The sequence below is a fragment of the Muntiacus reevesi genome, chromosome 18, assembly GCF_963930625.1.
Source record: "Muntiacus reevesi chromosome 18, mMunRee1.1, whole genome shotgun sequence".
NCBI lineage: Eukaryota > Metazoa > Chordata > Mammalia > Artiodactyla > Cervidae > Muntiacus > Muntiacus reevesi.
The window spans coordinates 47,212,884-47,234,959 of NC_089266.1; the positions used below are offsets into that span (position 1 = coordinate 47,212,884).

At 48.9% G+C, this 22,076-nt stretch overlaps 1 protein-coding gene across 1 annotated transcript; it reads right to left on the reverse strand.

Annotated features, from left to right (window-relative positions):
* Positions 1–3,152: 3,152 nt before the first annotated feature.
* CCL5 (C-C motif chemokine ligand 5) lies at positions 3,153–9,782 on the reverse strand. Its single transcript, XM_065910198.1, has 3 exons — positions 9,652–9,782; positions 8,038–8,149; positions 3,153–3,555 (listed from the first exon to the last, which is right to left on the reverse strand). The coding sequence occupies exons 1-3, from the start codon at positions 9,725–9,727 to the stop codon at positions 3,468–3,470; spliced, it is 276 nt and encodes a 91-aa protein (XP_065766270.1). The 5' UTR covers positions 9,728–9,782; the 3' UTR covers positions 3,153–3,467.
* Between the last annotated feature and the right edge of the window lie 12,294 nt (positions 9,783–22,076).

Here is a 22,076-nt window from a genome sequence, read left to right on the forward strand (position 1 = left end):
GCTTCACTTTCCTCATCTGAAAGGAGGAAAGCTATGCCAGTCTGGCGAGCTCGAGGGGCAGGGGTGAGGCATAAATTAGAAAAGAAAGTCAAAGCACTTAATGAACCTCAAGCTCACGTAGCCCTTGTTATTTGTCTCCTCTGAAGTGTTTATTTTTTTTAAAAAATTTTCAAAAACTTTTCCTTTTGTATTGGGGTATAGCCAATTAACAAAAAATGGTATGCCAATATAGTATATTAGCGCATATATACGGAATTTAGAAAGATGGTAACGATGACCCTATCTGCAAGACAGCAAAAGAGACACAGATGTAAAGAACAGACTTTTGGACTCTGTGGGAGAAAGCGAGGATGGGATGATTTGAGAGAACAGCATTGAAACATATATATTACCATATGTGGAATAGATCACCAGTCCAGGTTCCATGCATGAGACAGGGCGCTCAGGGCTGGTGCACTGGGCTGACCCTGAGGGATGGGATGGGGAGGGAGGTGGGACGGGGGTTCAGGATGGGGAACACATGTGCACCCATGGCTGATTCATGTCAATGTATGTCAGAAACCACCACAATATTGTAAAGTAATTAGCCTCCAATTAAAATAAATATAATTAAAGAACAAACAAACAAGCAATGGCGTGATGGTTTCAGGTGAACAGGGAAGGGTCTCAGTCATGCACATACATGTATCCATTCTCCCCCAAACGACCTCCCATCCGGGCTGCCACATAACATTGAGCAGAGTTCCCTGTGCTGTCCAGGAGGTCCTTGTTGATTATCCATTTTAAATATAGCAGTGTGTACATGTCCATCCCAAACTCTTTAACTATCCCGCTCCCAATCAGACACATACCTCCTTCTTTGGCAGCAAGACATAGAACTCTTTTGGTTGTTGTTCATGAACACATTTATTTTATTTCATTTTAGGAAAAAATGTGAGTTTTTAAAACTACATGAGGACTTCCCTGGTGGTCCGTTTTGCTAAAAGTTTTACTTTTGTTTTAGGTTTGAAGTCTTTGTTAACAAAATAAGCCACTTGATACAAACACACAATATGCAATTCCAATATTTAATAGAGAATTGTTTGCTTTAATTTCAATATGCAATCTCGGAAAGTAAAATAAAAAGAACAGGAAAAGGTAATAGCATATACATCACCAACTTGGACTGAAAACCTGCATCCAGACTTGAATGCTGGGAAGTCCCAGATGACAGCAATCTGAAGCCTGAACAAGACTACCTCCATTTTAATTTTCCTAACATGGTCTGGTGGTTAAGACGCCATGCTTGCTTTGCAGGGGACACAGGTTCAATCCCTGATTAGGGAACTAAGATCCCACATACTGCCTGTGTGCTGCCAAAAATTAAAAAATAAAAGAAACCCTTGGACTATTAAAAAAATATGAACAGCAATAATAAAAATGCAAATGTGGATAGACACTCAATTAACACTGGTAAGGAGAAATGTTATCTCAAAGTCTTGCCTTGCCACCAGCAGCCCCCGCTGTAGAGTCCTGCTTGCTGAGCCTCTGCTTCCGGTTGAAGGGTCTGTGTCGTTTGCACCACAGAGAACTCCTTTTAATGCTTGCAGTGATTGCTACACCGCACCCCAGCGCTCGGCACACAGGGAGCAGCTCACCGCGGCCGCTAGGTCCTCCGACGGAACCATCACTTCCAGTAAGCGGACATCACGTGCCCTGATGTGCCACGTTAAGAAAGACAGCGTCACCTTGTGGTTTTCCGCCGAAAATACTCAAGCTGACTCTCCTCATGGAGAAGCAGACAAACCCCTCTTAAAAAATATTCTACAAAAATCCAATCTGAATTCCTACGAAAATAACCATGTACTTAAAGACAAAGTCTGTTAAAGGACATGTTAGCTAAATTCAATATGTACTTGTAATTGGATCCTGGATTAAAAAAAACAATGACTATAAAGTGCGTTACTGAACAGTTGTGAGGATTTGATCATGGATGGTATGTGAGAAATTAATACCTTACCAGTGTTAAATGCTACTCATTCTGTGGTTCTGTAGAATGTCTTGTTACTAGAAGATGTATGCAAACTGTTAAGGGGGAAATGATAGCTCATCTGCAACATTTATTTCAGAAAGAAATAGGTATGCCAACCACCCATATGACACATGTGTGTCACACACACATATTTGCACAGATAAAATGAGTATGACAACCATCCATGTGATATATGTGTCACGCAGGCACATATATGCACAGATGAAGCATATAGATAAAGTAATATTTGAATCTAGATGGAGAGTATATTCTTGCAAATTTCAGTAGGTTTGAAATTTTGCAGATTGAAGATGGAAGAAAAAAAAATCAGCTTTGGCATTGGACCTTGGACCTGGTGGGTCTAAATGTTCATTGTATCCCCTCCCACGTCCCATTTTTTTTTTTTTGCTGTGGGACCTTCGGCAAGTTATTTCCATCTCCTGCCAAGGGTTTTCACCCACTATAAACAGTGTTAGTAATACCCTGTCCCAAAGGGTTGTGAGGATGAAGGATGGTGGATGTAAGATGCTGGTGGTGCCTGGCACAGAAGGAGTGCTCAGTCAATGCCAGCTCTAATTATGAACATATATTTTGCTAAAACAGGCTCACGGGGAGGAACACGTCAATGGGAAAGTTGGAATACTCCCACCTGCAAAGTGCTGGTACCATTGCAGAAAACCACAAAATCCCCCCTTCTCTTTATTTGAAAGAACTGAGGTGTTTGGGAGCACCATGAAAACCATTCCAGGGGCTTAAAGAAACCCACTGCAGGTAAGGGATTGGGTGGGCTTGGGAGGAAGCCAGCAGAGTAGGCGGAAGGGTCAACCACCGTCTGGGGAAGCAGGGAGGGGTGCAGCAGGGAGGGACAGAAACTCTTGGGGCTCCGGGGCTGGGAGACATGACTGTGGTCTTCGCTCAGAGTAGAAAAGCCACTGGCTCACAGAGCCTGCTCCCCTGGCTCTGCTCACAGTCCCCAGATCCAGGCTGGACGCCCAACGGGACAAGCCCTGGATCTGAGGCTTGGCTCACGAGGGAGGGGCTTGGTTCTGGAGAGGAAATCAAACCAAGAGCCAGTTTTGTGATCGCTTTGAGAATTTTAATGAAAAGCTGATTTCTCCACATTTGCCAGTCCAGCCCCCCCCCAGGGAGCGGCCGAGATGGGGGCTCTGGTCACAGGCCATGACCAGAGGACTCCAGTCTCCCTCCCTCCTTCCCCTCCAGAGACGCCGACATCCTTTCCGACTGCAGAGCGGTGAGCTTAGAGACCTCCTGTGCACAACGGCAGAGCCCCCGGAGCCCTGGGGGGCTTTTATAGCAGCTGCTGCTGCGAGGGGTGGAATCTGTGCCCTCCCAGCAGAGGGTGGGAGGAGGGCACTGCGGGGGAGCCTCCCAAGCTGCTTAGGACAAGAGCGAGAAGCAGAGTTTGCACAAGTTCAGGCTGAAGGTGTCCTCCACTCTAGCTCAACTCCAAAGTGTTGATGTACTCTCGTACCCACTTCTTCTCTGGGTTGGCACACACCTGGCGGTTCTTTCTGGTGATAAAGCTGCGGGAGAGAAGAGAGGGGGACCTGGTCAGTGTGGAGACAGCCAGGTTTGGGGATGAGGGGGACCGAGGCCGGGAGGAAATGATACCGGGTGGGTTATTTTCGGAGCTCCACGATTGTGTTTGTGGCTTTCAAGGAAAGGATGTTTTCTCTTCCGTTGGGTCAAAAGGCTACAAGCCAGAAGCAGCTACGTGTGCACTGTAGCCCCTGCGCCCCTGCACAAACACACGTACCCTGGAGAGCTCAGGGAATACGGGGCTCGAGGCGCCCAGAGTTGAGCTGGTCAACCACTAGCCTTTTCTCGGCACTTCTGTTTCAGAACCTGTGCTGGCTGCTGAAGACGCAGAGGAAAAGAGGCACCCTCCAGAACTGAGTCACGGCTGACTAAGTGGGAGACGAGGTGGCAAAACAAACGCGCGGTGTGGTTTTAGGTAACAGTGCCTGCCACACGTAGACACTCAACGAAGGAACCCGTCTGTGGGTGAACGGAAGAAGGACTCAAGTGAGTCTTGAGTTCACACTGACTGGTTAGATCACCTTGGGCAAAATCACTTAGGGCCTTTGAGTCTACATTGACCTCTAACATATGGAGAGAAATAATTCCTACTTTGCACAATTGCTGTGAAGCTCAAATGAGATAAGTGAGTGTGAATGAGCTTTGGAAAATACCATATATGTGTTGTTACTGGGGTGCTGTGGGGCCTCTGTTTTAGGGTGGATCAGAGCAGCATGAGAACAGAGGTCCTGGTAGTGGATGTGGTGGCTTGGAGAGGTTGAGGGCCCTGAGATATGAGCACTTGTCAAAGCAATTAACCGGCCAGGATGTGGAGGCCAGTCTACAGGTGTCCGTGGTACAAGTTGGAGTTCGCTGGGAGCTCGGTTCTCTCTGGGGGATGCCCCGGGCCTGGCCAGCAGCACTTCTTGAGTTATTGCTGTTTAGTCGTTAAGTCGTGTCTGACTCTTTTGCGACCCCATGGACTGTAGCCTGCCAGGTTCCTCTGTCCATGAGATTTCCCAGGCAAGAATACTGGAGTGGGTTGCCATGCCCTCCTCCAGGGGATCTTCCCAACCCAGGGATCGAACCTGCATCTCCTGCTTGGCAGGCGGGTTCTTTGCCATGGAGGCACCAGGGAAGGGGCCGGCAGGGTCGCCAGTTCACTCACAGTTTCCTCTCCACCTCGCCCTGCCTCCCTGCACCTTTCTCACTTTGCCTTCTCCTGCAGGACGCTTTCCTGCGTCTTTCTGGGATTTTTTTCAGACAAAGTGGAGGCCTGGGTTGTTTGATGAGGAAGAGGATCACTTGGCCCCTTCTCCTGCTCTGTCGTGGAGAGCATGTGCTCTCAGGGGAGCTGCTTCTCCTTCTCTGAGCCGCACCCTGAGCACCCCACTGTCTTTCTCCCCCTTTCTCGGCATGCAAAGAAGAGAAATCCAGCTGTTCTGAGCTGTCTTCTTGTTTGGGGTGATGAGGGAGCTTCCGACGCAGACCCTGCCCTGGACCAGCCAGGTGTCATACAGGAAATCCTGCCGGCTCACTGTCCTGTCTCCTCGGCCCCGCTGGCTTGTGGCCAGGAAATTAAAGGCCAGGAAACCGCCATCTGGAGGGTGGGGTGCCCAGGCCTCCTGCTCCTCTCTGATGAATGTGAGACTGGACGGCAGCCTCCCTTGCCAGGCCATCTCTCTCCCTCACCCCCCGCCTCCGTGGGGACCCTGTCCTGGCCCGACTACCTTCCACCTTCACCTGCTCCTCCTGGGGAGCAAGTGTGCTCAGCATCGCTGCCCTTTCATCCCGTGCATTCCCTCAAGTCTCTGGCCCCGGGTGTGGCACACCGTGGGTACCTAATGAATGCTTATCGAACGAGTTAGTGACTGGATGAATTGCATTCGCTCATCAAGTTTCACTTGTCACTTCTATGTATCTAAGAATACATTTGGGGGGAGAAAGAGGATTAGTTAACCAGGCACCTACCTGTGTGCCAAGAGATAGTCTAATCTCATTTTTCTCTTTATTATTCTCACTTTGACCCAGGGAGGGAAATACCTCTATTCTACTCCACTTTGCAGACAAAGAAATTGAGGCTCAGAGAGGTTAAGTGATGAGCCCGAGCTCACACAGCTGCTAAGTGGAAGAGCTGGGGTTCCAGGGAAGACAGACTCGCTGGAGCTGCCGAGGTGGCTGAAATGCCACTCTGACATCAGAAGACCCCCTCCTCCTTTAAAAAGTGTCACACCTCCGGCCCCAGCCCCGTGTCCTCAGCTCCTAACCCTTCAGCTCACACTCTCTGCTGGACCCTTCCACAGGGTCATGGTGCTGACACCTTCGCCCTTTTCCTTTTTTAATTGGACTATAATTGCTTTACAAGGCTGTGTTCGCTTCTGCCGTACAGTGAAGTGAATCAGCTCTCTGTATACACATGTATCCTCTCCTCTTGGACTTCTCCCCACCCCACCACCCCACCCTCCAGGTCATCACAGAGCACCGAGCTGGGTTCCCTGAGCTACACAGCAGTTTCCCGCCAGCTATCTATTTTACACATGGATATTTATGTCAAACCTAATCTCCTAATTCATCCCGCCCTCCTGGGATCTTAGTTCCCCTCTCAAGGATGGAACCCGTGCCCCCTGCATTGGAAGCACAGAGTCTTCACCACTGGACCACCAGGGAAGTCCCAGTCCTTTACTTTTAAAACAGCTCTCCCTTGGGACTTTAGAGGGCTCCACGCTTCACCCTTCTCCAGGTGTGGGCTGAAACCTCAGCGTCGTCACCCTCAAGCCTTTTCTCTTCCTTGCTCCTGACCTCACATCACCTCCCGGGCTTGCTGATTCCACCTTGGAAGTTTCCTCACCCCTGTCTCTCCTTCCCTTCTCTAAGTCCTCTTCAACCTCAGTACCACTCACGTGGACAACCTCTCCACTGGACCCCTCTTGCCTAGACTTTCCCTGTTCTAGCTCATTTCACACTTTTGATTCTCTGTGCTGAGCCTTGAAGCCCTCAATACCTTTCTACATGCATACTCTACAAAAACCTAATGAGAGTTCTGACAATATCCTTGCTGCCTGATATGCCCCATCCCTCAGTCCGATCCCCAGTCAAACAGCACAAACTTGCCCTAAATCCCTTCTCTTAGCTAATTCCCAAAGAGCTGTGTATTCCGTCTTTCCTTTTGTCACGTTCTTATGTAGGCTGTCCTGGCCATTGCTGTGTCTGTCTTAGGCTCTGAGTCCCAGAAGGGCAGGGATGGCGATTTACTCCTCTCTGCCTGCCCATAATAGGTGCTCAAAGAATGTTTTTCTGTTTTGCTTTTCCATCCAAAAAATACTTGTATTCAGAAATAAAATTAGTAGTACTAGATAGCAAATATATAGTATAGCAATAATTTGAAGAATTCATCAGGACCAAAGACCAACTCTGAATACCTACAACTCTGAATCCTACAACTTTGCCAGTGTCACAGGAATTTTTGGATTAAAAAACTTCATCGTGGGTGGTCCAGTGGGTAAGACTCCACGCTCCCAATGCAGGAACCCCAGCTCTATCCTTGGTTAGGGAACTAGATCCCACATGCCACAACTAAAAGTTGGTATGCTGCAACTAAGAGGATCCTGCAGGCCAGCAGCTAAGCCCCAGTACAGCCCAACAGATAACTAAATATTTAAAAAACCCAAACAACAACAAAAAAGTCATCATTATACAGAAAACGTCATGAGTGCCCCATTTTCATTCTTTAAGTCTCTATCATCTTAAACTCCATAAGCAACTATCACTGATGATCTTACTAGCTTAGAAAGAGGAGGCTCCAGAGACAGGCCCCCTCCCTCACTTACTGAGCAACTTTGAGCAAGTCACTGAACCTCCCTGGGTCTCAATTTCACTCTCTAAAATGTGGAGAGAATTCTTCATACCTGTCAGGGATGCTATGATAAAATGTAGACCTAATGCATGTAAGACATTTGGCACACAGCAGGCACTTCCTAGGTAGCAAAAATTATAATTTTTCCAAATTGCGTGTTTAAAGGAGAATCTCATTTCATTATTTTTTCTTCATCAATCAATAACTTTTTTTTTTTTTTCAACACGCTGCAACTAGGGCCTTGACCTCTGACCTCTCCTCTCTAGTTCCTCTGAGGTTGTGGGTGGCTTTGATTGGGGGCGGGATGTGGGGGACTGTGGGGTCCTTGTCTGGAAAGGGACGTATGAGTCGATCTTCTCCACCCAGGCAAGTAACAGTCACATCCATAGAGATCAGAGACCTAACCTAGCCCATCAGAGTCAGGGGGCGCCTCCAGGAACACGTTGACTAGCTTTTTCCATGATAGCTGGGGAATCTGAATCCAGAGAGGGCGGAACCAGAGCTATTTGAGCAGCTGGAGGATGGGTGGGAATGGATGCGGCACCCTCTCTGAGGGCTCCTGGCTGGGGAGACTGATTCTGGGGCGGGAGTTTTCCCTCCCTCCCCCTGAGGTTCCCACAGGGCTGAGACTCACACCACTGCTGCCATGGAGCACTTGCTGCTGGTGTAGAAGTATTCCTGGACGTGGTTGCGGGGCAGTGGGCGGGAGAGGTAGGCAAAGCAGCAGGGTGTGGTGTCCGAGGCATCTGGGAAAAGCAAAGAAGGAGACTCCTGGATCCATCGCCAGCACACACTGGGAACTGCGCTGGGAGCTCTATAGGATTTAGCTCCAGCAGACTATTTTCCTCCTTTGGCTGAAACTGAGGCTCAGAGAGGTAAAGACACTTAGCCGTGGACACCCAGTGCCAGAGTGGGGATTCTCTCACCTAACCCTTGAGGCCAACTGGCTTCCATCTTTCTACACCACAACCCCATGCCTTGGGCTCTCAGGGCATGCTGGGTCTCCTCTGGGCTGGTCCTAGTTCCTCCGCCCTTATTCTTGCCCTCCCAGGATCCTCGGTGGATTTTGAACTTGGTTTCTTTGAGACCTAGGCTGGGTTGTGGGGAGGTTTTTAAAATTCAGACTTCATGACTCAACCAGGACTCCAAAGAGGGGCCTGAAGATGCATACTGCATCGTGGGAGCCTCTGGCTGAAGCTACTGAGAGAAGCAGGACTTTTTGTTGGTTAGTGAATTCAGGATGCCCCCGGGAAGGGTCAGTTGCCATTTCCGAATAGAGTAGTTGTGTTTCAGAGCCAAGAAGAACTGGGCTTGAACTCCACTTTTCTTACTTCCCAGCTGCGTGACCCTGAACAGGTTACTTAACCTCTCTGGGCTGACAAGGACAGGTACTCAAAGACTGGATGCAAATATTAAGTAAGATGAGATATGTGAGGCAGTCAGCACAATACTTGACCCATAGTGGACATTTAATTAGATTTTGTTATCTGTTCTCAAAATCTATGAAATGGGGAAAATATGACTGTCCCAGGAGGGTTTTAGTCAAGAGCTTAGAAACTTCTTAGAAACCCTGCCGGTGATGACTGACATGAGTCAGAGGCATTTGCAGGTCAGCTCGAGCAGCCTTGCCGGCTAGTAACCTCAGTCCACACTTGGTGAACACCTGCATGGCTTGGGGTGTAGACTTTGAGGACACAGACAAATTGATCAGAGGGGTCCCTGCCATGGAGTGGCTTAGAGATCTATCCAGGACAGCTGGACATCTGAGTGAAGCAATGCGGAAGAATATAAACCATAGGAGTCAGACGCTATAAAGGCTGCAGTTGAAAAGAGGGCGAGAGCTTCCCTGGTGCCTCAGTGGCGAAGACTCTGCCTGCTAATGCAAGAGACACAGATTGAATCCCTGGTCTGGGAAGATCCCACATACCCATGGGGCAACTAAACCGGGGCGCCACAACTACCGAGTTTGTGCTTTAGAGCCCAGGAGCCCCAAGTACTGAGCCCAGGCACCCTAGAGCCTGCCGTCTGCAACAAGAGGCCACTGGAATGAGAAGCACTGCAACTAGAGAGTAGCCCCCTGCTTACTGCAACTGGAGAAGAGCCAGCAATGAAGACCCAGCACGGCCAAAAAAAAGGAATAAAAATAAATAAATAATTTTTGTTAATATAGAAAAAGGAAAAAAGGGCGAGATCCGGGCGAGTCTAAGGGCTGGCCCCGGGGGCTGTGGCGGTCAGGACTTGGACTTACATGGGGAGGCAGACGCAGGAGCGCAGAGGGCGGCCGCCGTCAGAAGGACAGCGAGGGCAGCGGCGGAGACCTTCATGGTAGCTGTGGGCAGAGTCTGGGGCGATCCACGCGCTGATCCTCTGCAGCTCCGACTGGCCCTTCACAGGGTGCCAGGCGGCCCTTTATAGGGAGGCAGGCCGGCAGACGGGGCGCCCCCGCTCGGGGAGTTTCCAAATAGCAGCCACATACTGCTGCTGATATCATAAGTGAAATTGCACAAAACGGAAAAGAAAACTGAAATAGCCTCCGGAAATCTATGTGTGTGTGAGTGTGGGTGTGTGTGTGAGAGGGTGTGTGTCTCTCTCTCTTCTCACGGCCTTCGCATCCAGAGTGAGCTCATCACTTCCCTCTTGGCCCTCGAGAAGAGCCAGCACAAGCCGCGGTGGCAGAAAATCTCTTCCACCACAAACAGCCCGGGATTTGTCTGCCAGGGCGGTGCCTGGTCCTCCCAGAGGTCGGGAAGCTGGAAGCTGCTTCTCCCGGGGCAGGAGGAGGGGCAGAACGACCAGATGGGAGCCCGGGTGCCTTGGCTCCCATCCATGAAGTACCGCTCATCGTGATGAGACGCGTCACTGGGGCATCCTTGAAACTGAACTCAAGCGGTGGTCTGGATTAGACCCGAGGTCCTCCATCCGTTTCAAAGCATTAGATAAGTCGATGTTCATCACCTCCTATTTGGGTAATTCAAAATCAGTGACAGTATGGCCTGGGCTGAAGTTGACTTCTGAGTTATCTAAACGAGTCTATTGACAGTGACAAAGGCAAACACATTTTAAAAAGTGTAATTTTAAAAATGTAATCTTATACCAAGGATATAAGACAGCTAGCTACTATCACATATGTAACTTGGAGGCTGAGGGGGACTGAATCACCCAGAATGGGGAGAACTTGTCTCTTTTCTTTCTTTTGAAGACTTTGAGGCAGGATGGTTATTATTCTCCTTTTATAGACATGAACACTAAGCCTCAGAAGAGGTCATTAAGGTCCTCAGATCACACAGCAGGAAGTGGGGCTTGAACCCAAATATTTCTTTTTTTTCAGACTGACAAAAAAATGAACCATAGTTGATTTACAAGCTGTGTTAATTTTAGGTGTATAGCAAAGTGATTCAGATATATATGTATAGAAAAATTTATATCTATCTGTATATACATACGAGCTTCTCAGGCGGCACAGTGGTAAAGAATCTGCCTGCCAATGCAGGAAATGTAAAAGACTCAGGTTTGATCCTTGGGTTGGGAAGATCCCCTGGAGGAGGAAATGATTACCCACGCCGTAGTTTTGCCTGAGAAATTCCATGGACAGACGAGCCTGGTGGGCTACAGTCCATGGGGTTGCAAAGAGGTCGGACATGACTGAGCACACACACACATATTGTATATTCTTTTTCAGATTCTTTTCCATTTTAGGTTATTATAAGTTAGTGGACATGGTTCCCTGTGCAGTACAGTAGGTCTTGTTGTTTCTCTGTTTTGTAGACGGTAGTGTGCATCTGTTAATTCCAAACTCCTAATTTCTCCCTACCTCCGCCCGTTCCCTTTGATAAGCATAAGTTTGCTTTCTATGTCTGCGAGTCCGTTTCTGTTTTGTCAACAAGTTCATTTGTATCATTTTTTAGATTCCACATATAATTTATATCACATAATACTTGTCTTTCTCTGACTTAGTATGATAATCTAAGATATCTGACTGACTTCACTTAGTATGATTATCGTTAAGTCCATCCATATTGTAGCAGAATAGCAACATTTCATTCTTCCTTTACGGCTGAGCAATATTCCTTTGCATGTACGTACCACATCTTCTTTGTCCATTCATCTGTCTGTGGACACTTAGGGTACTTCCTTGTCTTGGCTATTGTAAAGTGTGGTTATGAACTTTGGGGTGTGTGTATCTTTTCAAATTAGAGTTGTCATCTTTTCTGGATATATGCCCAGGAATGGAATTGCTGGATCGTATGGTAACTCTACTTTCAGTTTTATAAGGAACCTCCACAGTGTTCTCTTTAGTGACTGCACCAGTTTATGAACCCAAGTACTTATGACCAGGTTCGAGCCCTTCCCACTGACCCACATTAAGTTAAGCTGTTCATCCTCTCTAGGTGCCAGGTGTTATTGTTCTAAACCTATAAGGATCCTCTTATTACCTCCTGACCTATTAATCAATTAGCAATAGAAAACATAGTTTTGGAAAGCATAGGCCACGTAATTTAAATAAATAAATTGCAAACACTTAAGGAACATCCAACCGTCTACACAAGATGATCTGCCTGTTTGAACTGCTCCCTTCATGGAACCCCCTTAGTCCCCAAACACATGGGAGGCTGTGTGGCCTAGTGGTTAAGGGCAGCTGCTTTGGTGTTATTCTCATTTATGAGCCAGGTAGCTTCCTGCAAATTACTTCATCTGCCTGGCCTCAGTTTCCTCATCTATAAATCAGGAGTAATAATACTGGCTCCTTCCACAGCTGCTGAGACAATTAAGATCCCATAATGTGCTCATGCTTGTAAAGGTCTTAGTATAATTCCTGTTAAGTACTTCATACCATTAGCTAATGTTATTAGCTATTATCATCATATTATTATTAACGGTAAGAAAACAGCAGTCCCTTTAAGGATTCTATACTGAAGGTTTTTCACTGACTTAAACCAGACCCCCGACTGTTGATACGGATTAGTGACCTTTACTGTAGCTGTTTAGTCACTAAGCCTGTGTTGTGACTCTATGCACTGTAGCCCGCAGGCTCCTCTGACCATGGGATGTCCCAGCCTATAATACTAGAGTGAGTTGCCAAGCTATTTCCTTCTCCTGGGGTCTTCCTGACCCAGGGATTGAACCTGTGTCTCCTGAACTGGAGGTGGATTCTTTACCACTGAGCTACCAGGGAAGCCTGAATTTATTACAGAGACTAGTTTGAAGCAGGGGGTCAGTTGAGGCTTAGCGAGGTTAAATGACCTGCTTAAGGCCACGTAGCCTAAAGTGGTAGAATTCAATATGGAACCGAAGTTTGCCTGGGTTCCTAGCTTGCTACCACACTTCACTGTTTCTAGAGAAATCCTGAAACTTTGGCTAAGGCTCAGTTTTCCCATGGGAGCTCTATTTCTGTTGCCTTTCCTCGGTCTCAGTTTCCCTCTTTCAGGAAGAAAGGAAAGTACTTTCCCGGATACCAAATCTGCTGAGTTGGGACACGAGCTGAGGACAGAGACATGAGAACCACAGATGGACCAAACTCATCCCCATTTTTAAATCCCAGTGAGCCTTTCTGCTGTGTGTATGTGTACCTGTCTGTATATAAGTGGTCATGGAAATGGGGATGTGGTTGCAGGGCTGATTGCTAAGCAGTGGGCATGTCAGGAGTATTTTCTTCCCTTTTGGTGGTTCCAGTGGATTGTGGGGTTGCAGAGGAGAGAGAAGAACCCAATTGTAATTCACTTCTGCCCTTCCTCCTGTGCGAAATCAGAGTTCGGACTCATGGAGTCAGTGTATCTGTGGCTCCAAGGTACTGATTCCAGGAGGAAATCAAAACACCTGTGTGAACAGTCTGGTACCTGGTACAGGGTGAATGTCCAACGAATGGCAACTATCACCAAGACTCACCCAGCATTTTATGTTCCTGAAAACCAGGGCTGCCTGCCCATCTGACCCAGCACACGGTGGTTGAGAGGATCCAGGGAAGTGATGATGGCGGATGTGCTTGGGGAACAGGTCCGAACATCACGAAGACGCCTCTGCCCTCCCTGCCCTGCCAGTGTGCTTTGCCAACACCGCTCCTTCTACAAATTGTCACTGACAATTGCTGTGAGCCAGGCAACCCTCTCTTGGGACATCAAGTGAGCCAGTCAATGGCCTGCCCTCTGGAGCTTCTGGAGCCAACCCAGAACAAGGGAAAACGGATTCCTTTTTGTGAGTCATCGTTTCACTTCTTTTGTTTTCACTTCCTGGATAGAGTAACAACGTCTTAGGCTTTTTTTTTTTTTTTTTCCAATTTGTTTATTGCATCCTTTCCCTGCCTTCCAACAAATGTCTTGGACATGACAGATGCTAAATTAATGCTGGTTTAAGGACTTCCCTGGTGATGCAGTGGCTAAGATTCTGCACTTCCAAGGAGGGGTCCTGGGTTCCATCCCTGGTCAGGGAACTAGATTCCACGTGCCCCAGCTAAGCATTGGCATGCTGCAATTAAAGATCCTTCTTGCCACAACTAAGACCTGGAGCAGCCAACTAAAAAAATTAATAAAAATATTAAAAATAGATACATTAATGCTCCGTTGTTCTTGATACCTTCTTACAGGATCTTGATTAAGACGCTGTAGAATCTGCCTCCCACATACAAAACTCGGCTACATTATTAATTCTGGCTTGGAGCAAGCGGCTTACTTTCTCTACCACTCAGTTTCTTTATCTGTAGCGTGAGAGACTGGTTGCTTCCTGTTTGGGGGAATCGAGCTCTTCAAGCATCCTTTTTTTTGTTGTTTTGTTTTTTGCCCGGAGACCTGCTGCGTCCGCGCCCCACCCCGGGCGCCGGGGATGGGGAAGGACACGGGCACCGACGCATCGACCCCCTGCCTCACGTGTGTTCCACCCCTGTCCCCCGCAAGGGGAGCTGCGATGTCCCCGGCCTCTCGTTCGCACCCCGCCCCTCCCCTTCTCCCGTAGCAGCCCGCGGGCGAGGCCCACCGAGGGATGGAGAGGAGGGCGCGGCTCGCCGAGGCCGGGAGGCCCGCGAGGGAAGGACCGCGCCACTCTACCCTGGACCCTCGGTCTAGGCGGGACGGGCGCCTCCCCCGACCGTGGGGACAAGGCGGGCGGCCGCGGAGGGTGGGCCGCTGGCCGAGAGGCGGAGCCCCGCAGAGGGACGAAGGGAGGTATGGATGCTAAGAATCTGATGAAAGCTGTGAACAGTTTCAACCAACACGTGGAGACCGACACACACACGTATGCACGCACGCACACATCATTTTGCATGTAAGAGGTTCATAGACCCCCAGGATCCTTGATGGGCCTCTCGAGTTCAGATAGCTGGTTCTCTGTCCTGAAAGAAACCAGACGCACACTGCCCCCAGCCTAGTTGGCCCCTCCTCGGCCCTCCTGGCCCAATCTTTCCTTTTCTCTTTGTCTTTAGTTAAACTGGCCGCCTGCCCAGCCTAACACTGTGACGTTAGGAAACCAAAGGCAGGCAAAAAAAGTGAAACCCCATCTCCTTTGGATTCCGAAGCTTTGCTCTGACCTGGAGTTCCCCGTCCCGTGACTGTGTGGGGAGCGGCTCTGGCTTTTCTGGTGGACATTAAAAAAAAACAACAACAACAAAAAAAAACAAGAAAAAATGTCCAGAGCAGGGAAATTCCCTCCATCCTCTAGGAATCCCAGTCAGGGGCCCTGAGAGAAGCAGGCAGCAAAGTCATTTCCTCCCGGTGAGCCTTAATTGTCTCCATCTGCAAGTTCGAGAGGGGGCTTCCCTAATGGCTGAACAACCCACCTGCCAAGGCAGGAGATGCCGGCTCCACCCCTGGATCGGGAAGATCCCCTGGTGAAGGGAATGGCAACCCACTCCAGTATTCTCGCCTGGGAAACTCCTTGGACAGAGGAGCCTGGCGGGTTGCAGTCCATGGGGTCGCAAAAGAGCTGGACACGACTGAGCGACCAAACAGAATGGCAACACATTGGAGATCTGCTCTCTGTGTTTCTCTTCTGTGCCCTCCTTAACACAGTGAATATCTCCCGCTTAAGTCAGAGCGCTGCTGTCTCCCGCTGTGTCTACAGGGCCCGGCTGGGGATAGGTGCTCTGTTGGTGAGGGTGGAGGCCTGTAGGGGGCGGCAGTGTGAAGGTGAAGGGGAGGCCTCCCAGTTGATGCAGGGGGTTTGCACAGGTGGGAGCAGGATCCAAACCCCTATTCAAGAGCTTTCCTGCTCCATCCTGCCCTGGCCTTTGATGCCGAAAGCTCAGCTTCTCTGTATACTGGTGCTGAATCTCTGAGACAGAGCGTTTCGTGAGATAGAAAAGAATCGATTTATCACTTTTCCAGGCAAATGGGGCCACGGCAGGCTAATGCCTTCAAAACCACTTGGGGAAGATAGTGAGAAGTTTTATGGGAATTGTTGAAAGAGTACGTGATCAGCTCTTGGACATTCTTCTGATGGGTTGGTGGTGAGGTAAGGAGGAGTCAGCATCATCAACCTTCAGGTCCAACCGGTCTGGGGTCTCCAGGCTTGTGGGCAGCAGGCCATACTTCTCCCTCCTGCAGAGGGTTTCAGTATCTGCAAAACAGCTCAAAGATATCGTGTGTATCCCTTGATGGGGAGCCAGGACCTTGCCCCAAGTCTGCTCTTGACTGTTTCTCCCTGGTCTCTCATCCCCTCCTTTCCTTAATTAACAACTGCCTGAATCTGCCCAGTGGAACTCAGGGAAGGTCATGGAGGCTGAATGAAGGCCGTTTCCTGTAATCAAAGCAATGGGGACACAGAAAGCCTTGTGCTCAGGAGCCCCAGAGGGCCCTGCATGGTATGGCCTATTGGCCCAGCTGCAGTTTGCTGGTCCAGTCATCCTGTTCTGGGCTGCCCTTCCCTTCCCCATCCCCTGGAACATTTCACTGTCAGGGTACTGACCATGACACCCATTTTCCGGATTCAACCGCAGCGAGGTGGGAGGGCTGCAGCTTCTCAGCCTCCCCTCCGCTCGCACCTTCACCACACAGGACGGGGTCTGTGTGCGCCCCGCTTGTTTACTGTGGCTGGAGACCACAGGCGGTGTGTTTGCTCGTGTGCTCACCACCCCTTTCTCTTCGGGGCAGGTTGGGGGCGGGCAGGACTGGAGGAGCCCACCGCAAGGCGCCCTGGAGATGGGGCATCGAGGCCCGGACAGAAGTATCGGTTCTTCCAAAATTGCTGGGGATGGGAGAGGGGGCAATTTCAGGGCCTCCTCCTCGGGACACTTGGGAGTCTGTTCTTTGTTTTACTCTGTTTGTCGGAGACTTCCCCTTTCTCTGTGCTCAATTTCTGATCCCCCTTCCGCTGTCCCTAGACCCTAGGAGAAAGCCTGGCGAAGGTGGGGGCAAACTTGGGGCTGAAATCAAACAGACCATTTACTCTCTGTATGTCTTTGGTCAAGTTATTAACTCATCTACACTTCGGTTTCCTATCTAGAAATAGGGCAGAAACTCCTAGCTCCTGGGATACCCCAGAGGATGAAAGGAGGCAACCAGTTGACCTCCCATCACCAATCCTGGCACCCGCACCTAAAGAAAGCAATGCCTTCTCTCTGTTCTCCCAAATGCCAGGCTCCAGAGTTTCTTCCCTCAAGGTACCCGGCCCCCCACCCTACCTCCGCCCAAGAGAGGTATTCATCTCAGCTCAGCGTCAGGAAACATGGGGGCAGGAGAGGGAAATTGACAGTGACTTTCCACTAGCTGTTCGGCACTGTGCTGGATATTTTAGGCATGCTAGATATTTCAGGTGTTATTTCATTATTAGGCACAGAAAATGGTCATGACTCAGGCTTGCCTTGACCTTTCCCGCCTTCCGTGTGGCAGATTTCAGAAACTCAGGCCCTGCATTTCTCGCTTTCTGAGCCTGGCCACTGGGTGAGACCTGGTCCCCGCTTCCCCTTTCCTGGCTGACCCTGCAGGCCAGCACACAGACCCCGTTTTCAAAGAGTTTCACAGACAGACTGACAAAGGAAGTAACACAAGTTTCAGAATCTCACAGGGCTCTGTGGCTGTGGTCTGGATTCTGCCCCCTTTTAGGAGCTGGTTCTGAGACGCCCCTTGACCTCTTGCCTGTCGCAGCCATGCCTGGGGCTGGGGCCTGCAGTCTCCTGTTTCTTTTCCAACCTGCCCCCCACTCACCCCTGGCCACAGAGCGTTCAGGCCACAGAGAGAGGGACCTTAGGACCTTCTGAGGCATTTGCAAGGAAATCCCCTTGGGGAATTTTCTCAAAATGGGATTTGGAAATTCTGCACCTTAGTCACTCCCGACAGAGGCAGCTCTGGGCAGTGACAGGAGTGGGGGGACTTGGATTTAGGAGATCTGGGCTCTGGCCCCAGTTCAGCTCCAGACCTCTCTGTGACATGTTGGCAGACCTCTGCCCTTTGTGGCCCTCTGTTTCCTCATGTAGGAAGTGGAGGTTTGACAGTATTGCTTCTGAGGCCGTTCTCGGTTAAAAGATACAAAACCAGAGGATTTGTAGTATCCTGGAGGAGAGTTGGGTATACATGTCCTATTGCCCCTAAAATTGATTCACATCACTTCTCCTGCAGGTAAGGCTGCGGGGTTATCTTATCATCTCTTCCTCCTTCCCGTCTTTCCAAGGCCCGGGACTCACCTTAGTACTTAGCCCATGAAGTGCTTGTGTGGGCAGTACTGGTCGGTCCTTTCACTTCACTCCCTCCTTCCCTCCCTCCATTCCTCCACCCCCCTCCCACCTTTCCATTCATCTCTACGTCTGTGACATATAAAATTCTTTGGGGCTTCCCTGGTGGCTCAATGCTTAATAACCCACCTGCCAATGCAGGAAACACGGGTTCAATCCCTGGTCCTGGAAGATCCCACGTTCTGCGCGACAGCTAAGCCCGTCCGCCACAACTACTGAGCCTGCGCCCCACAGCCCAGGAGCCACAACTACTGAAGCCCGCACGCCCTAGACACTGCGCGCTGTAACAAGAGAAGCCACCACAGTGAGAAGCCATGCCCTGCACCTCGAGGCTAGCCGCCGCTTGCTGCAACTAGAGAAAAAAAGCCCTCACGGCAATGAAGACCCAGCACAGCCAAAAATAAGTAAAATAATAAAACATAAAATTCTTTGTTCATTAATGGCGAAAACAACTCTGGCTAACTTAAGCAGGAGGGTATTGTACTGGGGGCAATGCTGAGTAGTTCACAGAATGGATAGAGCATTGGAGAACCGGACTTGGAAAAAGGACAAGTGAGATACCATGGGTATTTGGGCGGCAGTACTACTGGACAGTCTCATCAGGGCACCACTGTTGAAATAAATATACCCCAGCCATTTTTCCTATTTACCTCTCAATCTATTACAGACTCATAGTCCTAGGGGAGGGAGGGTAACCAGCCAAGCTGGTGTTATTTGCTTGCTTCTTTGCTGGGAGATGATAGAACTCTAAGATTTGCAGTACCACTGAGACCATATACCGTAGAGGATAAATAAGTCCACAAAAGGATATCAAGATGATATTTGGAAGGGAGAATGGATACTGTGCAAGGAAATTAAAAAACAAACGCAGAAACATATTAAACCAATACTCCACCCAACCATCCACCCATTCATCTATCCATCTATATATTCATCTGTCTATCCTTTTGGCCAACCAAGAAACACACTTTAAAAAAAAGCCAAAACCTTTTATTTTGTATTGGGGTATAGCTGATTAACAATGTTATAACAGTTTCTGGTGAATGGTGAAGGGACTCAGCATACATATACATGTATCCCTTCTCCCTCAAACTCCCTCCCATCCAGGCTGCCGCAAAACATTGAGCAGAGTTCCCTGTGCTATAGCAGTAGGTCCTTGTTGGTTATCTATTTAAAATATAGCAGAAGAAACATAGGATCCTAGTTCTGACCAGGGATGGAACCTGTGCCCTCTGCATTGGAAGAGTGGAGTCTTAACCACTGGATCACCAGGGAAGTCCCTGAAGAAGCGTCTGCCTGCAATGCGGGATGCCCGGGTTCAATCCCTGGGTTGGGAAGATCCCCTGGAGAAGGAAATGGCAACCCACTCCGGTATTCTTGCCTGGAGAATCCCACGGACAGAGGAGCCTGGTGGGCTACAGTCCACAGGGTCGCAAAGAGTCGGATACGACTGAACAACTTCACTTTCACTTTCCTGTTCCAGAGGCCATACCAGGAACTTAGATAGAGTGCAAAGCCATCCATCAGAAATATCCCAAGAGTCTTCTTGGATGTACATACAAAGGATGTATCTGTGGCGCTGAAACAAAGACGAGGACCCAGAGAAAGGAATTCATGTCTATCTGCACAGTGGGGGGCCTCTAACAACGTTTCTAGGGACAGAGTGACTCGTTTTGCATGCGGGCAGACAAGGGATGGTTTTGTGGACAGCTATTGCAGGAGATTGCTCACCACAAGTGCACAACAGGATGTGGCCGGGATTAAGCCTCTTAATCCTAGGTTCTGCCTCGCGTCTCTTTACCTCTAGCAGTAGGGAAGTCATAGTTCCTTTTTAACAGCTCTCAAACGGGGACTGTGAATATAAGAATCCCTAGCCGGTGTAACTCAGGGAATTTCTGTGAAGGTGGGGTGACTTAGTGGGTATGAGGTACTTTCCAAGTGCAGAGATGAACTGTTTTTGCCATGCTTACTTCTGTCTACAGAATGGCTAGTGAGAGCACTCCTGGCTCATGCGTCCCTCTCACTTCTTTCCAGTCCTCACTGTCCTCCACCTAGCGGTCACCACGGAGAGGGTCTGTTGAGATTTTTGGTTCTTTAGGCTGGTGGATGAATGTCCAGGATAATCACTGCTACTCAGCTTGGAGCTGTGAAGGGTCAGGGCTCTGTGGGCCCCATGCAGGTTGGAAACAGCCCCTGGGTGAATGTGTGTGTGTGTGAGTGGGAGCGGGGGGAGCAGGTCCTAGTTTCTTGCAGAGGGGAATACAGTGACTCAGAAAGTCCTAAAATACCTGGGTGGCTCAGCTACTTTCAGTTCACAGTAGAAAGGAGCTGGTTCTCCAAACTTTTGCTAAGTCAGAACAGGAGATCAGAGCTGAGATCAGAGGTGAAGCAGATGTTGTCTGGAAATTGCCCCGGGCTTACAGGGACCCAGGCCATGACCCTGGTGAAGCATGTCAGTTCCCAGTGCCTGTTTTGTCATCTGTGAAATGGGTGGCTTGCCTGTTGTTGGTGCTGCCTCATCTTTGTCACTTGTCCTAGGATGAATGTCTGGCCAGGCACAGGCCTGCCTGTCTGCCCCCAGCTCGTCTCTTCCTCATGTGGGAAGCACTCTCTGCCACCTCTCTGGAGGGTTGCTTGTCAAAATCCACTCGAATTTTAAAAGCACATATTGTATTTAACAAGCACCAGCAATTCTACTTCTAGGAATTTATCTTACATCACGTGCACACGTGCACAAACAAATATATACAAGATAGTCATGGTTTGTAACAATGAAGGCTGCAGACAGCCTCATTGTCCATGAGGAAGGGGCTGACTGGGGTTTCCCCAGGACTCAGTGGTTAAGAACCTACCTGCAATGCCGGAGCTGCAGGAGACGTTTGTTCGATTCCTGGGTCGAGAAGATCCCCTGGAAGAGGGCATGGCAATCCACTCCAGTATTCTTGCCTGGAGAATTCCATGGACAGAAGAGCCAGAAGAGCCTGGTGGGCTACAGACACGACTGAAGGGACTGGGGGCTGATTAGTCCAGTGCTTCCATATAATGGCATTTTAGGCAGCTACTGAAAAGAGTGATGGAGTTCTTTAAATGCAGATATGAAACAATCTCTAAGATACAAGAGGCAAGAAACAGAGTAGCTTTTGAAGTGTGCTGCATGTGTGTGAAAAGAGAAAACTCATCTATGCCTGTAAATGTACAGATTCTCTTCTGGAGACTCATGGGAAAGTGGTAGTAATTACCTTCCCTTCCTATCAGAAAGGGCAATGCAAAGAGGCCTGGGGGTAGGGGTAAGAGGGGTAGTGCTTTTTTTTTTTTTTAAGCTTTCAGACACTTAAAACATGAGTTTAGGGACTTCCCTGGCAGTCCAGTGGTTAAGACTCCAAGCTCTTAATGCAGGGGGTATGGGATTCAATCCATGGTAGGGGAACTGAGACCCTACATACTGCATGGCAGAGCCAAAAGGAAAAATATGAGTTTATTTAGGACAAAGGTACATATTGAAAAATTGACATGAGTCATTCTTTTTTATTATTATTTTTTACTTTTTGGCCACACTGCACAGCAAGTGGGCTCTTAACTCCCTGACCAGGGATTGAACCCAGGCTCCTGGCATTGGAAGCGCCAAATGTTAACCACAGGAGCCCCAGGGAAGCCCCAATATGTATCATTTTAAATAATATAACCATTCAAAATTATTACAGTATTTATTTTCAGTTTCTGGTAAAAAAATTACCTTTTTTACACGACTCCTTCACCCAACTTGCTTGACTTTTTTCTTTTTAAAATTTCTATTTTATATTGGGGTACCACGTTGCTGACAAACGTCTGTATAGTCAAAGCGATGGTTTTTCCAGCAGTTATTTATGGATGTGAGAGCTGTACCATAAAGAAGGCTGAGCGCCTAAGAATTGATGCTTTTGAACTGTGGCATTGGAGAAGACTCTTGAGAGTCCCTTGGACTGCAAGGAGATCCAACCAGTCCATCCTAAAGGAGATCAGTCCTGGATGTTCACTGGAAGGAC